This window comes from Ambystoma mexicanum, chromosome 11, assembly GCF_040938575.1.
Source record: "Ambystoma mexicanum isolate Mex_15411 chromosome 11, UKY_AmexF1_1, whole genome shotgun sequence".
NCBI lineage: Eukaryota > Metazoa > Chordata > Amphibia > Caudata > Ambystomatidae > Ambystoma > Ambystoma mexicanum.
Window position 1 is genome coordinate 621,700,805 of NC_090934.1, and position 17,796 is coordinate 621,718,600.

The 17,796-nt window shown below is 47.8% G+C and overlaps 1 protein-coding gene across 1 annotated transcript in view; it reads left to right on the top strand.

Moving 5' to 3' along the window:
• Positions 1 to 9,398: 9,398 nt before the first annotated feature.
• The window catches only part of SLC17A6 (solute carrier family 17 member 6), a 404,271-nt gene continuing 395,873 nt past the window's right edge, over positions 9,399 to 17,796 (top strand). Inside the window, exons 1-3 of the mRNA XM_069623494.1 lie at positions 9,399 to 10,508; positions 13,235 to 13,487; positions 15,795 to 15,913. Of these exons, the coding sequence (XP_069479595.1) occupies positions 10,423 to 10,508; positions 13,235 to 13,487; positions 15,795 to 15,913 (458 nt within the window). The 5' untranslated portion in view covers positions 9,399 to 10,422. The remainder of the gene's footprint in view (positions 10,509 to 13,234; positions 13,488 to 15,794; positions 15,914 to 17,796) is intronic.

The window sequence follows — 17,796 nt, forward strand, 5'->3', positions numbered from 1 at the left end:
AGTGATTCTGATGTGGACGCTCCTCTGTCCGCGACACCTGCATTGAGGGGGAGATGGTGGTGGGACCTCTGCCTGTGGTGGATCGGAACGCAGGGTCACCCTCCACACCAGTTGCTGATGTACCTGGGGCATCACGTCGACGGGGGAATGTAGTCCTGCAGCCACGGGCGGTGCCAACCCAACAAGGATGTTGGCTCCTTGGGCCCCGCAGGTGTCTCAAGCCCAGCAATGCGGTGGCCTTGCGCCACTGGGGTATACTGAGTGGGAGCAAGTCATGATTGCCAATTCAGAACACTAGGGGGCAGCAATTGATAACATCACTGAGAGCATGGAGCATGTGGCCCAATCCGTGCTACCCCTGCTAGGCAGGTGGAACTCCAGCAGTGGGTGGCACAGTCTATGGCCCGCTCGCTCAGGCTTGGCATGGCAGGCTGAAATGGTGTCTTTGCGTCAAGCAATTGCTTCTCACGCACAGGCACACATGGATGCCATGAGGGTTGAGTATGATTCCCTCAGATCTACTGTGGGTGTGCTCTTGAAGTCCCAGAGGAAGCGGTCAGAGGAGAGGTTGGAGCAGCTAGAGAGTACCATCTCAGCTGAGCTACGTGCTTGCCGGGAGGTATACCAGTTATCCAGCCAGGCCACGCAGGAAGAACTCTGTGGTACACGTGCTACCTTGCAAGAGCAAGCACGCGTATCAAGTGAGGTTCTACATGCTGACCTACGTGCAATCCCTGCACAGAACCAGGCTCACCCGTCCCGCAGACTTGCTGCCAACGAGGGGCAAGCTGCGCCTAGGCGTGGTCAGGGTACTGTGCCACGTCAACCTTTTCAGGAAGAGGGTGATGAGGACGACAAGATATCTCCCTCACAGGTCGGGCTGTGCAGGCGTTGAGCCCATGGTTTTTTTTTTTTTGTCTCAACATCATCGAATGTGGGTGTTGATGTGCACCCTGTACCTCCCCCCTCCTGGGTGCCTTCTTAGTTTAGTTAGTTAATATGATTTTTGATAGTTAGTTTAATTAGGTAATGCAGGTTTTTTATAGTTAGTTTAATTAGTTAATATAGTTTAAAATTGCTTACCTATTGTGCATTCATGTGACGGTGTGGTGCTTTGTGGCTTTTGAAAGTATCCACTGTCTGTTCTAACTGGGTCCTTCAAGATTGTCTCGTGTATGTGTTTGCAGCTTGGGGTCCTGACTCACATAGGCAACTCCTGCTTCCCTTATCCATGTGCTCACAAGGATGGTTCGGTGTAACAAACATTTACACAAGGGCTTTGGACTGTCATATCTGTGGCCTGTCTTCTGCTGTACTACTTGTGTTAACACCCCTAGTGGGGATTGTGGGGGTTTTATCCACGGCATGTCTGTGTTCAATTTGGGTGGGTTCATGATTGATGTGTCCATTAATTGATCTAGATTGTGATGTATGTTAATTTCTTTCATGTATATGTGCTTGATGCACTTCATGCTGTAGACAGTAGCCTGCACCCTTTGCCTGTCAAAGTCACACTGATGATGGGAGTTCTGATGTAGGTCTCTAACATGGCCCAGTGACAACCAGCATGAAGACACACACACAGGAAACTTTCAAGCATTATTTATATGTTTTATGCCCTTTCTGCAGCACAATGAGCCTCCAGACCACCTTTGCCAGCAGACACAGGGCGAAGTACTACAGAAACCTGGCTACGTTCGGTGGTGCTGACATGTGAATGTGTGCGCAAGCAGTAGCACAGGGCTTGTGCTCAGACGTCCAACAGAAGCAGATGTGTTTCCAGGAGCTCCAAGCAAGATGAGCAGCACAAGAGGGCCACTCCGCAGCCAACCTTCCACCTGGCCACTTGCACATGCATGCTAAGTAGCGCCACTGATGGGGAGCTTGGCCAGATATTGTTGTAGAAGCGCACAGTACATCTAAGATGCGTTGAGGGACAAATGCCAAGTAGCTTGACAAGTTGTCAGGGGCACATGCAGGGGCCAGTGCACATATCCTCCAGTCCCCCCTGCTCCATAGAAGCTGAGTTATTCACACAGTAGCGTTCTGAGCCAGAAATGTATACAGCGCACAGGGACACCCAGCGAGGCACTGACTCGTGTGCAGTGCATGTCATTTGCATGTGCAAGTTGCCACTTGCACTGCCTATTGTAATCCACGGCTGCCAGAACACGGCTTGTACTGAAGTCGCACCTCGCTATACACGTCTAGCAGGTCACCCAGGGACCATTTTATCATGTGTGATTCTTGACACATTGGTCTTCCATTTACTGCGCACCCACGTGCGCCTGCCTTACTGCATTGACAGTGTATGAACCATCACAGGGGCAAGCTAACGTATACGTACATAGCAGCAGACAAGGGTGTTTGTTTGTGGAGAAGTCACTTCCTTTGGGGCAGGATATTGTTGTGTGTGTGTTGTAAACACACACAGATTAGTAACTCACGCTCTCTTTCTAGCATTGCACTGATCCTGTTACCGGACCTGACAGTGCACAGGCAGGAGGCCAGCACTCACCCCAGAGATAAGTCTCTCTTTGTCTTGCATTTCACTCATTTCGTACTATGTGAATGTAGAACATGGTTTCTCTGATTGAGTATGTGTTGTCAATAGTTGTATTTTGTATTTTGCCTACTTTCCCTTGCAAATCCACTCCCCTCTCCTGCCCCTCTTTCTGGTTATCCTGAATACCAATGCCTGTCCGACCAACCGATCCCTGACCCTCTTTCCCCGCTGTGGTCACGGAGGCCTGTGTAAGTTTTACCTTGCAGGCGCCCAGACCACTGAGGGGGTGGTTGGTTCATGCCACTCCTGCGCCTGGAGACCGGAGCTGTGACACTACCCATCAGTTGTTGCATCCTCATTGTATGTTGTTTCTGGTAAAAGGTACACTTCATGTTGAACCATTGTTGAACTGTGCTACCTTGGTAGTTCGATCATTCTGATTGTACATGTTGCAGGACTTTTTTTCCACTTCGAGTAATCTACTGGAGACTCTTTCAGGGTATTTTTGTGCCGAGAGGCTTTTGACCTGGTTTGGGCATTTGGCTCCTTGGAGTTGTCTGCGATTTGGTATTTTTAACAGTCAAGGAGGCCTCTGAGGGGGTTGGACCTTATTTACACGCAAGGTGGAACATGAAGACCAAGGGGTAGGGTGATCCTGTAGCCAGGTAGACTAAAAGGGAGAAGGCTACATACCCCAGACATAGTTGTTCAGAAGGTCATGGTGATGTGTAAATGAGGGAGGGCCTTTTGTTGTTGGACAGTGGGCCTGGGCTACAGTGTTTGGGCACTCTCTGACAATGTCATTGTGGGGTTCTATGTACATGATGTGTTCTGCTGGTCAATGGCTGTTCCTGTGTTGTATTTAGTTTTCAGGTGTCAGGGAATTTGTGTGGTTTGACATGCTGGGAGGTACACATGGGCAATGTTCATATGTGATGTGTATAGGACACTGAGGGTCACTTGATTTGACATGCATATATTGAGTGCATATCCCTACTGACACACACAGTTGCACAATGCTCGACCACACATACATCCACCATTCCATGCCCACAGGTGCACACATATTGCCTTCTCGGGCACGCTGTGTCCCCGCAGCACATGATCAATTACCATTTGGGGATCCTGGACATGCGTCAATGGGAGAATGTGTTAATTGGTCCTTTTGATGTGATGCTCAAAGTGTATCCCCAACACAATGGCTGCTCACTGTGCTCTGTGCTGAGCAGTGTGTAGCATTAGACACACACAGCACACAGGTTTGGGAGTGGCTAATTTGCCTTGCCCAATGTGCATGTGAACAGGCATTCAGTGCTGTGTTGAAGCAACCACTGGTGTACAACGTTTGTGTATGACTTGGTATGTGTGGGAGGTTGTTGTCAATCATTTCATCTGAATCCATGTCAGGCATCATTGTCTCGGGCCACTTTCCATTTATCACATGTCACTTTGTATATTATTGGTCATGTGTTGGCCTTTTGCTGTTGCATGCCATGTCATGGTGTGGCAGACAAGGGTGATGTGGTTTGGGAGGGTTTGGGTTACATACCAGGTATTGTCATGGCCTGTTTTGCAAGGGTGGGTGTGATATACACCTTGCATGTGTTCTTTTTGGTCACACAGGATTGGTTATGTTTAAGTAGCTAGGGATGCACACAATGTAGCACTCCCATGGCAACATCCCCAGGGTGGTAAGGTTGTGACAGTTGACTGTCTCTTTGTCATCATCAATTGTCACCTGGTATGTGCCAGGCCTGTGTGCACTCCGCAGGGGTGGGAGTTTAGGTGAAAAATGTGGCCACAAACTGGGTCCGGGCTGCCTCGCCACTTGCCCTTTCCCCTCCCATGGGCAGCACCTGTGCGTGTGGTTGGGGAGGTGGGGACACCACCATGTCCACCGGTACGCCCTGCCGTGTTGCAACATTGTGCAGGACACATACTGCCACAATGATCCTGCACACTACTGGGGGTGCATATAGTAGCTGGCCACCAGAGTGGTCAAGGGAGCGGAAGCGTGACTTGAGCACTCTGAATGTGCGCTCCACTATGGCCCTGGTTGCAATATGGGCAGCGTTATATCTTACCTGGGGTGGTGTGGTGAGGTTGCGGATTGGCGTCATCATGTGGTTGCTCAGAGGGTAGGCAGTGTCCCCTGGGGATGTGATAATCATTGTGATTAGTTGGGTTTGTGTATTTGTCTGTGTGTGACATGGATGCATGTGCACAGGCATTTGTACTCACCTAGGAGCCATGTGTCGCCATGCTTCCCAGCTTCCAGGGCCCGGCTTGGGGTGGACATTCTGTATATGAAACTGTCATGGTTTGAGCCAGGGTAGTTTGCATAGACAGAGGTGATTGCATCACATATAACCTGCACATTGATGGAATGCCAGTGCTTGTGGTTTCGATAGATGTGCTCAGTGGCCCTAGGTGGATGTAGGGCCACATGGGTGCAATCTATGGCACCGAGCACTTTGGGGAAGTGTGCCACCCTGTAGATGTCCTGGACCACGGCCTGCCTTTCTGCGGGTGTTCTGGGCATGTAAATGTGCCTGCGGAGTGAGGGGTGCGCAGTCATGATTGCCAACACCTGGTGTAGGCAGCGTGACTGCGTGGCTGGTGAGACCCCCCCCACTATGGCAGTTGTCCGCAGAAATTACCCAGTGACCAAAAAATGCAGGACATTCAGCACCTTCTCCAAGGGGATCAATGCTTGGGAGCAGATGGTGGGGGATGTAAGGTAATCTTCGCACTCCCTGACAAGGTCTAGGATGATATAAGGTGGAAACATATACCTGCCATAGACCTGGTCGTCAGGCATCCCAAAAAGGCTGGTCTGGGGCAAAAAAAATGCAGGGCCTGGCTATTCTCCTCCTCCTACGGTGTCCCACGACCAGCGCTGCGACAAATGGGCCATTCATCGTAGCTGTGTATACGTGTTTGTTGTTGTGTGCACTTTTATACTGTGCGCGGGGACACTTCCACCTGCCTTCGTGTGGCAGACGTGTTGACTCCTGTGCGTGTCTGTTAGCGTGCGTGGGTTTCCTGTATTCGATTCCATGAATACGTGTTGTTCGCGTGCCTGTGGGCGTTTCATGTATTTCACTGCAGTACTTCCCCAGTTACGCCTTCTTTTTCACGCGTTGTTCCCCATTCCGCGTGTTATGCCCCGTGTCCCGCCCCCTTTTTGGTGTGTGCGCTGACGTTGTGCGCTATCGCTGTGCGGGTTGCGCACAGCGTTCAGGATGTTGGAATGATGTGTGCCATTATTTACAAAGGAGACAGAGCTAGTTAATATAGATGCCACATGTACACAGAACTCATAATATTGGAGTATCTCAACAAGGACCCGTCATAATTAAAAATGATTAATATCAGATTTAATGAATCACAGATTTTTAAAAACAAATTAAATCATACGGTCCACAATATGTACATACATTTTGAAAATCTACACCACAAACAAAGGACATGGACAACAGTTACGTGACAAGCTTTCAATAGCTAGTTGCCAGTGTGTCAAGAGTAAACACACCGAACACCAAGCGGTACGTTTTATATACAGTTTTACGCACCCAAAGTTAATTAGGGTTAAATGTGTCAGCAAATTGGTCACTCTGGTAACAATCCAGAGTGTTGGCTCGACATGTTTCAGTTCCTAAACTAGGTATGGAACATTCATCAGGAGAAACATAAATGACAACGTAACCAAATAATTCTAATCAACAGACAAATATTAATATCAGAATATTTCTTGGCATCTCTAGTGATGCCTGTGGGTGCTCTCTACTGAGTGGTAGTAGGAAGTAGGAGTCCGGAATCCGGTCCAACCTGAGAGGTAGAGGTTCCCTTCGTGGAATAAAGGGGAAACATACAATGAATCCCTAGGAGAAATCAGCGTGTCAGCGCTAGTGCTGAAGAGACCGCGGCAAAGCTCCGTGTAAATCAGGTCTCAGGACTGTCCTGAGACCTGATTTACACGGAGCTTTGCCGCGGTCTCTTCAGCACTAGCGCTGACACGCTGATTTCTCCTAGGGATTCATTGTATGTTTCCCCTTTATTCCACGAAGGGAACCTCTACCTCTCAGGTTGGACCGGATTCCGGACTCCTACTTCCTACTACCACTCAGTAGAGAGCACCCACAGGCATCACTAGAGATGCCAAGAAATATTCTGATATTAATATTTGTCTGTTGATTAGAATTATTTGGTTACGTTGTCATTTATGTTTCTCCTGATGAATGTTCCATACCTAGTTTAGGAACTGAAACATGTCGAGCCAACACTCTGGATTGTTACCAGAGTGACCAATTTGCTGACACATTTAACCCTAATTAACTTTGGGTGCGTAAAACTGTATATAAAACGTACCGCTTGGTGTTCGGTGTGTTTACTCTTGACACACTGGCAACTAGCTATTGAAAGCTTGTCACGTAACTGTTGTCCATGTCCTTTGTTTGTGGTGTAGATTTTCAAAATGTATGTACATATTGTGGACCGTATGATTTAATTTGTTTTTAAAAATCTGTGATTCATTAAATCTGATATTAATCATTTTTAATTATGACGGGTCCTTGTTGAGATACTCCAATATTATGAGTTCTGTGTACATGTGGCATCTATATTAACTAGCTCTGTCTCCTTTGTAAATAATGGATTACTGTCCTCCCGGACCTAGATAGAGTATACGTTGTTAACTCTCTATAGTCAACGGTATACCGGGCTTCCTCCCCATATAAGTTGGAATGATGTGTGCACCATGCAAGGATTTGGCACACATCCGGCAGTAAATTCGTGCAGGCACTTTCAGGAATCGCACACGTGCACGTGCGCTTGCTTTTTCACGCTTGCACCACCTTGCGCCAAGATTTTCGGCGCACATTTGTTCCATGAATCGGCCCTTCAATTTCAACTCTGAGTTAATTAAAAATTGCATAGTGAAATTTAGGCAGGAATTCACAATTTTCCAAAAATGTTACACGTGTATTTTCCTATTCACAGTATTTCCAGAGTCCCATTCTAATTTAAAGTGTGTTCTGTTGCTCATATTGGAGTTTATGTTTGTTAGAACCTGTTCAGTATTGCTCCCCTAGGAATGTATATCAATTTAAGGATTTTTGCACACTTTTCATTGTTTTTCTAAGCTATTTTCAAATGTCATTTCAAAAAGTGTAAACTTCCAAAAGCGTTTTTGTTCTCTTGTTTGAAGAGGGAAGATTACAGTCAGACCCTATACACTGTTTTTATTCCTGAATACCTGCTGCTTACTGACATCTGTGTAGAACTGCTCAGTTGTGAATTAAGAACTTTGCAGGAGGAAACCTTAACCTAAGCGCTATCTTTTCCCAAGCCAAAACTGTTCCTTTTCTTGTGTTTTCTATTTATATTAACTTGTGTTTGATTTGAATTATAAATAAATAAATAACTATTTACCCTTACCAACCAGCCTGATTCCTAGTCCACTGTGACCTGGGGGGTATTTTGAGAAGGGTGTGATATGAGTGGTATATCACTTAGATTATTGAACCTATAGACACAATAAATAAGTATTTCATGTGTGCATTACATGCTAGGTGAGACCTGGGTGTATTGCCTGATTGAATTCCTTAACACGACAGAGAGAGAAACTGCATGTGATCTATGCATGCCAGCAAACCAATCTGAACCTTCACTTTTTCTCATGAGTAAACTAATTATGTTAAACGCGGGAGTCCTATTTTAGGACACGGTGGGCCTCATTACAAGCATGGCAGTGTGGGTAAAACCGTCAATAATGTGGTAGTGATTCTGTTACTACTACATTACCACACCACTTTACTACAAGTTTGGCAGTAAAATTGAGAATTTACCTCCAGCAAAAATCTGGAGGTAAATCATCCAGTTTACCTCCAAAAATCAGCATAACCAATGGAATAACTGCTTGTGGCAATTCTGCCAATTCCCCACAGAGTCCATTGCACACCGAAAATGGGGACTAGCACCGCCCTACCACCATTTGTAATCCTACGGTAAAACCGTGGGACCAATTGGTGGTAACGATAATCGAGTTTGGGAGTAATTTGGGGGATTTCCTGCAGAATGACGACAATACTCGTAATGAAGCTTGATGTAGCACATTGCATAAACTACACTCACATGATTAAGGAATGGCCCACGGTTTTTCATAATCATGCTGTAGTTAAAACGCTTTCATTCATCAGGCAGTCTTCGCAAACTTCCTTTATTTTCGCTAGAGGGCGATCTTAGCATGAAGTTATCTTTAAAAAGGTAGATATCGCCATAAAACACCGTCCAACTGATCAAGGAATCAAGATTATTTCATGATTAGGTTTTAATGTCTTTGTTTTCTGTTCTTTGGGGGCATTTGACGTGTAGACCAAACAATTGAAGTTGTGTAACTTGATAGGAAACTGCTGACACTACTACTCTACTTACATGCAATGTACTGTGCTAATGACGTGTTGATGTTCCGTAGACCTACTAGAAGCCGTGATTGTACATGTGTATCGGTCATTCAAGCTGGTTTGAAAATAAAGCAGTCACACAAAAGGAAAACAAAATCGGTACTAGCAGAATCTCGCCGTGCTCTGTTCTTATCCCGCGATGGAGCAGCATCGCAATGGTTCCCCATTGCGGCAAAACGTGAGCGCAATGCCTAACGTTACATCTTCTAGCAGAGCAAGGTCATTGTGTGCGTCAGAAGTGGGAGGGAGAAAACGGGGGAATAGGAAAAAAACTTGTCAATTTTTAATAAACTCCTCGCAGTTAGCACTGCGCTGGTTCGGTGAAATCTGGGAGGCGATGATGACATCCTTCCTCTGGTTACCATGGCAGCCACGCACAGGAGCCTGAACATCATTTCCATGCGGGGCGAGCGCCCAATTCCCAGAGAAAGTTGGATGCTGCAAAAGCAGGCAGGGGCAGGCGGAAGTGCGTGTTTTCGCGTGAAAGGTGGCCGGAGCCGCTGCAAACACTGGGGTGTTGGCGGGCTGTAGAGTAGGAATGAAAGGCATTCTCTTGTGTTGAAAGTCTTCCGTTTGGCTGTGTGAAGAGGGCAGGGAAGCCAGTCCTCTGTGAACTCCCGCGCCCGTGACTACGGCGACAGTGGATATTTTTCCAGTAATCTATCAAGGAGCTGGCCATGGTGCTGAAATACCAGAGCATTGGCGCCACTGTGTTCAAAGGAGTCGTCCTCCCTGGTATGCGACTGTCCGTGGTGCTGAAACAGTGGGCTGCAACCTCTAACTAAAGTGTTTTTAGTACATTGCTAAACCGTTTCAGGATTCCCAGAGTCGAATCTGCTCCATGAATATTTAACCAATGGACCCAAAACATCCATTGGCCCTTCATACCTTACTTTGATGTGGAGCGATCTGACACCTTCCCCATTTTACTGATTGTGCTTCTGTCAGATTTTCCGGGTGAACTTTTTTGTTTACTGTTTGGTCAGTGTTTTTGTTGGACCACAATTATTTGAGTTGGTCAGGAAGTTACGTCAAAATCTACAGACAAAAGCCATCGGAGCCGGGCTAGTAAAGTGGCGAGCTGATAAACCAGCGGTGGTCTTCAACCGGGATGGCTGCGCCCGCACTTCAGTGAGAGCTGCCTTCACTTCAAGAGCGACTTTCTAATTGCGTCTCTGGCTTGTCGAGAAGGGATTCCGTGGGCTGCATGCAGACAGGAAGGTCTCTCTCTCTCCCTCTCGCTCTCTCTCTCCCTCTCCCTCTCTTCACACTTCCCCTCGCTCCGGCTCTCTCTCGCCATTGCTCTGCGTGCAGGGGCGTATTGGCAGTGCCGGGAAAGAAATGAACGCTCACACCAACATGAACCATCTTCCTTGATCACAGGGTGCCGTGTTTAATACTAGCACAAAACACAGTGGTTAACATCAAATCCAAGCCTCGCTTTCTGCAAAGATGAAGGCTGTAACGCAGCGGATTTTGGAAACTGGGAAGGGAGAGATGAAGAACTTGGCTGGAAAATCCCTGGGAAAGCTCTACAGGTAAGATGGGGATGGTTGTGTGACTGTGGGAATGGCGATGATGTGTGCTGCGAGGGGGCTTGAAGGAGCAGCGTACGTGTGTTCGGTGATCGTGCCAAGCGTGTCACTTTCATTGGTTTCATTCCGTTCTTTATTCTCATTTCCCAAACCTTTGGAAAAAAATCTCTTCGTCTGGAAACTTGCTATCGCGACATGCTCGCGGCAGCATACGTCTGCACGGCCAACTCTGTGCTGAACGCCTTCGTTAGCTTATTTGTCAAAGTATATTCTTTTTTATCATCACAAAAGGCAGGAATGTCCGCAGTCAAGGAGCGGATCGCACCCACGAGTTAATTTTCCACAAAGGAGACGGACTAATGCAGTCTGCCTTTGCGAGCACGAGAGCGCGTTCAAGTATCATGAATAATTAACAACTTTCGAAACGTGGCCATTTCGCAGTCTAATAAATGTCGCCGCGCGCCTCGGTTACGTGCATTGCCAAAAAAACGAGAGCTGCTGCGTTAGAAGCCAGACCCAGATGCACGCGCTGGGCAGCCTTTGTGATCATCCCCTCACTGCTTGCTGGGACGGTTTCACTTAAAGAATGAAGACCTATAGCATTATATACCCGCTGCAATGGGTGCGATTGCTCTTTTTTTCTGGGTGCATGCATCTTTTCCTTCCTTTTTATATCAAGTAATGCCCCAAATGTGCAGGAGGAGACATATAAAATGGCAGGCGCGTCTGCTGTTGCCTACGCACCCCCAGTCCCTGGCAGCACGCCCTAGTATGAAGCAGGTGTGCTCGCCATGTCAGCTGCCTATAGGATATATGAAATAACAGGCACATGTCTGCCTCTGAATTCCAAACCGTGCTCCGGGAGATGGTTCTCAAATTTTTTTTTCCCAACGGAGACTGGGTTCGGTAGCACAATCACTTCCGATCGAGCAATAGCCCACCCGGGTCTTGTAGAACTCGCCCATAATAGATTCCTCGTCATTCAATTATAGGGAAAAATTAGGAGGCAATATAGAATTATATACGTGTGCAGGTAAGTAAACGAAAATCCTTCTCCAGCAGCTAGGATATTCACGTGTCTACATTGAACGCCTCTGACCTTAAGCATCAGATGCGATTCCAAGTAGAGGCGCGTATAATCTTGTATAATGTTATCAATAGCAATGTCATATGAAGGGGTGACATGTATGTTAAATATATGTATATAAATATATTTTGACGGGGGGGGGGCGGGGGCGAGACATAGAGATAGAAAGACAGTGGGAGAATGTTACCACATATAATTGGGAACGAATTCACGCAAAACAAATAACGAATCCAACTTTGTCAATATGTTCATATTTTGTGTTTAATATAATTCCAAGGAATTGAAATGCCTCTGCCCCAATTAGGTCTTTTTTCCATTTCTATAACATACAAAAGCACCATATTACGACAGTTTATAGCTTTCCATATTAACTATTAACTCCCATCCCCTTTTTTATGCAACTCTAGGAAACGCAAATGCGTTCCCCTTTAGCTGTGATAATAATAATAATAACAATAATAATAATAATAATAAATACATACACACATACAGATAGTAATATTAATATTTTCGCGTAGCCAACACACATAGCCGAACTCCTTACACGTGTAATCCATTTCAGGTTCTTATTCAAATTAACATTCTCATATATTTTGTACATATGGCTGTCGATTGTAAATTCGTGCACCTTTTATTATTTTGGGCATCTTATCCAGGCGCAGGTGCTCAAATACTCCGCAGGGGTTTGTTTTAGTTGAACACGTTATCTAATCGTCATTCTGCCTATGTGTTAAAGCGCCTTGAAAGGCGCTAGAGGCGGCCTCCCAACAGAAGTCCATATCCGAGTCATTAGGACGGCTGCCCAGTGAATACTTGGCATTTCAGATCTATCTAATTAGTGCCGACATGCCCCTCGTCTTTGAGCAACTTTCGAATTAAATGCAACAATTGACATTTTTTTTTTCTTTTCTCCAGCATATCAATACGCCTAAACCTCCTGTGCCTGAGTTAGAGGCACCCGACCACCCCTTTTCAGGGAAAGTAGATGGTAGATTCCGATGCATTTTTAGGCTTCGAGGCACAGTAGTCTGGAGAGCGTTTTTCATTGGGGGCATCCTGTGGGAAAACGCTTTGTGAATCGGGCCCATTGGGTTTTATGGGGAGCGCAGGCTCCTCGAAAGCCACCGCACCATTGCAGTAGCTCCTGGGCGCCATGGCTGCCGCCCTCGAGTGCATGAAACGTGCACCTTTTACCTGAGCGAGCCGACGGCAGGGCCGCAAACCCACTCTCTAACCAGCAGGGTTCACGGGAAGGCAGGTCATGCCTGCTAGCATGTTCTGGCACTTCCAACTCTAAAATTAGAAACTGGAAGCGACCTATCGTGTGTTCCACGAACATGTATGTTTGCCCCATGTACTAGTTGGACATTTTCAGTAGAATGTTCTTCCAAGGCTCCCGTAACGGCTTTGCAATAACTGAACATGATGTGACATTTGGGCCTAATTCACTGTGAGTTTTCCAGTGGGCGTTTGCCATATAAAGCGCTTCTGGGCATGAGGCGCATTGCGCGGTGGGTACGCTTTGGGGGCACGATCGGGGCAGGGCGATCAGTGGGACATTGTCTTTGCATTGCTTTTGTTTTCATCATTTCTTTGGCCGTGCACCACAATGACCTGTTCCAAAATGGCTTCTTTGTAACAGAGTGATGGAGAAGAAGCCCAAGACTGGGGAGACCATCGAACTGACGGAGGATGGGAAGCCCCTGGAGGTACCCGCGAAGAAGCCCACGCTGTGCAAATGCGCCTGCTTCGGGATGCCCCGCAGATACATGATCGCCGTCATGAGCGGCCTGGGCTTCTGCATCTCCTTCGGGATCCGATGCAATCTGGGAGTGGCTATAGTAGACATGGTTAATAACAGCACCATCCATGATGGAGATCGGATCATTAAGCAGGTGAGGACCGGCGGAGGCGCCCAGGGATACTCTGCTGCATTCAGACCCCGCCTCCCACCGCAAAGCATAGGACCAATTGCGCTGCTGAATAGCAAGATGTCAAACACAGCCACATAGACTCCATTGGGTCAAATTATCACGTAAAGCATCTTCTACTGATCAACCTTCCTCATTTCCTCCCACCCTCATGCCTTCATTCATTCCTTTCTTCGCCCCCTTCTCCCTCCTTCTTACCTCCGTCTCCTTCCTTCTTCCCTCTCGCCATTCTTCCCCTTCTTCCCTTCTTTCTTTCTTCCTCATTTCCTCCCACCCTCCTTCCTTCATTTATACCTTTCTTTGCCTACTTTCGCCCACTTCTTACTCCCGTCTCCTTCCTTCCACCCCCTCCCTTCTTCCCCTCTTTCTTTCTTTCTTTCTTTCTTTCTTTCTTTCTTTCTTTCTTTCTTTCTTTCTTTCTTTCTTTCTTTCTTTCTTTCTTTCTTTCTTTCTTCCTTATTTCCCCCCACCCTCATTCCTTCATTCATTCATTTCTTCGCCCCTCTCTCCTTCCTCCCTGCCTTCTTTGTTTCCTCCTTCAATTCCTCCCACTCACCTTGCTTCGTTCATTACTTTCTCAACCCTTCCTTCCTTCCTTCCTTCCTTCCTTCCTTCCTTCCTTCCTTCCTTCCTTCCTTCCTTCCTTCCTTCCTTCCTTCCTTCCTTCCTTCCTTCCTTCCTTCCTTCCTTCCTTCCTTCCTTCCTTCCTTCCTTCCTTCCTTCCTTCCTTCCTTCCTTCCTTCCTTCCTTCCTTCCTTCCTTCCTTCCTTCCTTCCTTCCTTCCTTCCTTCCTTCCTTCCTTCCTTCCTTCCTTCCTTCCATGCATTCAGTGACACCTGTATGTCTACTGCTAGACCAGTGTTCCAATTCAATGTCCCTCATAATCGGAATATAGACATTTAAGCCAAGCATAGTATTGACATGTGAATTGTGATGGGATTTTGATGGTTGCGAATGATGTCATGGATGCTGCATGGTTCTCATCTGCAGCCGAACCAGAGGAAGTACATGGGCGCACACACAAAAATACGTGCTCTAGCTTTAATGCCCCTCCTCGTGGGAGTGGTCAGTTTCAGTGGGGTGACAGTCCCGCACTCCGATTGGCCAGGAGTCTTGTCCATTGCCCATGACGTGCTACGCAGCAAGAGTACCTTCTCCTATGACAGAAAACCCAATTAAAACACAGGCGCGCATCTGAGATTAAGTTTAACTTGACAGTGATGACCTTGAAGTCATGCACCTGTTTATGAATGCGGCAGGGGTCCCTTGTGTACTAAGGGGGCGACTAGAAGCCGTGCGGGATTTCCGTGTCGTGTCTACATGCTAAATTGGGTTATGAATATTTATGTCATCTTGTATTTCTGAAAAAAAAAATAGGTGGGAGGAAGAAGAGAGCGAGGTGGTGATTGATTAGTGACAGGGCAGTTTGCAGGCGCTCTACTGGACTGCAAGATGTTGAGGTGCCTACCTCCGCCCACTAAGCGCGACTCCAGGTGTAATTGGGGGCGCTTAACCTGGTGGTGCTTTCGTGGGGTTCATGCAGAGACCCAGAACGCAAACTAGGCAGCGCCACTGCAGCCACGCTACTAATATAATATCCGCATTCTGCGCCAAGATGCTGCAAACATTTCTCTTGCTTTTAGCGCAAAATGCATCTTGGCAAAAATGCGTCAAAAAGAATTCCACAAATTAAGCAGTGCTTGTGCGAATATGGCAATGCTCACGGTCGTGTTTTTAACCGCACATGATTCGTGGATATAGTTCGAGAAGGAATAATGATATGATATGGCATTTATAACGCGCCTATACAGTGTTTCAAGGTGCGACTAGGCAAGGGAGGGGGAACAAAGGGAGGCCAGACAACGATCCCACTAGGCCAGGTGTCATTCAGGTCGCGCAAGTGTGTGGGACCTAATGAGAGGAGGACCTTACTCCCTAGGCCTGATTTACATAAACGACCGCCTTGTAAATCAGGCCCTCTGCCCCCAGTGGCACGGAGTGGGTCTATGGGCGATTCTCCCAGACAGGTTTGGCAAACGTGCCTGGTGGCATAGTGTACCGTTTAGCGTGGCTTCCTAAAACACCGTGCTCTCTGGAGGTCGCTTTTCTGATCGCCTGTCGCGCTGCCTTCCCCTCGGCCCAGAGCTGCCGTGAAACACACATATTGGGGTTCCGCCAGTGTACAGATCTTTTGTAAATCAGGTCCCTGGTATTGCTGTGAACACTGATGGAGTTTCTGCTCCCTGCTTTTGTTTCCTCTCGCCCACACAGAAAGCCAAGTTTAACTGGGACCCGGAGACGGTGGGGATGATCCACGGCTCTTTCTTCTGGGGCTACATCGTCACTCAGATCCCCGGGGGATACATCTCATCCAGGCTGGCAGCGAACAGGTGAGGCCGCCCGTCCGCACGTGCCACCACGCACGCCCTGCATTGTGCCGCGGACACGGGCACTTTCCCGCCGCGCATTGCTCCCAGTGCACAGCCCGAATGCAGTGGTGCCACTGCAGAGCACTGCGCATAGACAGACCCCCCACCCCGCTGAATGCACTGGCACCCTCCCGCGGTAGATGTCGCATTGTGCACACAACAATTCTCAATGGGCCGCACTCATTGAAAACGCCGTGTGGATCCAGGCCATATTGTAGCGCCCTCCTTTCGTGCACCCCGCGTTGCCTGCAAAGCGCATACACTGAATCAGCTAGCGCGTATCCACTATGCATTTTACACACCGTCGGGCGCCTCGCAACAACACATTGTGCACAATGCACAGAACTAATGTTCTAGAGCTTTTCCGTTACGCTCCTTTCACCGCGCGCGAGCTCTGCCACCGCGTATTCTGCACACTGCGCCTACTAAATACATTGTTGGACTCCAACCGTGGCCTCTGCACAAAGCACACCTCGAATGCACTTGCAGGTTCCCAGCTGCACGCTCCACAGTGCACACGCCGAATGTTCTTACAGCCCCCCCCCCACCCTTTACGGGCCCTCACACACTTTCCACAGTGCACGGATTACCTGAACAGGGAATCTGCCTTCATTCTCGGGTATACGTTTTACTGCAGGATGGAAGAGTGCCGTGGTGTTGCATTTAGATGGGTGCACGGGGAAAACGCCGCATATCTCTGATTCATGGTTTATTTGTGCCGAAAAAAACGGGATTTGTGCGCCATTCTGCCCGCAAATCCCCGTTTGACAAATGGGGATTTGCGAGCAGAATGGCGCACAAATCCAGTTTTTTTCGGCGCAAATAATCCATGAATCAGAAAGGCACAGCGACATAAACACACCTGTTAGGTACACATGACAAACACCCACAACACACAATGCCTTCAGTTCACGATTGTTCGATGGAACTCTGAAGTTTTTCTTACACGTACCTTCAAAGCGCTTTTGTATTTGCTAAACTCTCCAGTCGTTATTTATTTGTGTATTTGTTACATGGAGTTCGCAGTGCACGCGCTGTAAATTCATCCCAGTTCACACCGAATGAACGCGGGTCAATCCAATAAATCCTGACAGCATAGTAAAATTATATATCTTCCAGGACCTTACAGACAGGGTAAATAATGGCACTGTTCGGGGAGTGGGGGCAGACTCGTGGGTCACAATGAATGTCACCAGTAGTGAATTTGAGCAATGGATTAAACGTAATAGTTCACTTGCTGTCGTATACATTATTAATACCAAACACACCAGATGCGCCACTGGCTGGCGCCTTTATTGGAAGACCCTTCTGTAGTGGGGGAGGGTTGTGGGGGGGGAGAAAGAGAGAATTATGGGAGGGAGGGGGGGCGGGGAGAGAAAGAGAGAATTATCGAATGATCCGAAAATGAACCTGCAATATTTTGCCTGGTTTAGGCTGACGTTCACTTTGAGATTTTTCTAAGCCTGTTCCAGGGACACGCGTCTCCCCCTGCGATCAAGGGGTCCTCCGCGTTGTATTTACCATATGGTAATGTGGCACACTGCATTGAGTGCATTCGGGAGGATGCACTATGAATACCAGGACACGGGAAGTGCATTAAGAATGGAGAACGCTGTTTCCAGGGTGAGCGAATTGCAGACCCACGTCCCTAGCACCCTCGCCATTGTTAACGGATGTCCGCGGAGTGTTCGGCGGCGGCGCGCCTGGGAGTCGCATCCTTCTCCCCGCACGCGGCTTTCCCTGGTAATCACCGTCTTCTGCCGCTCTCTGTCAGTAATGAGCAGCCGAGCGCAGATGGGGCTGCGGGCCGGGCCTCGCGGCTCCGTTTCTATGGTTTTTGGCAA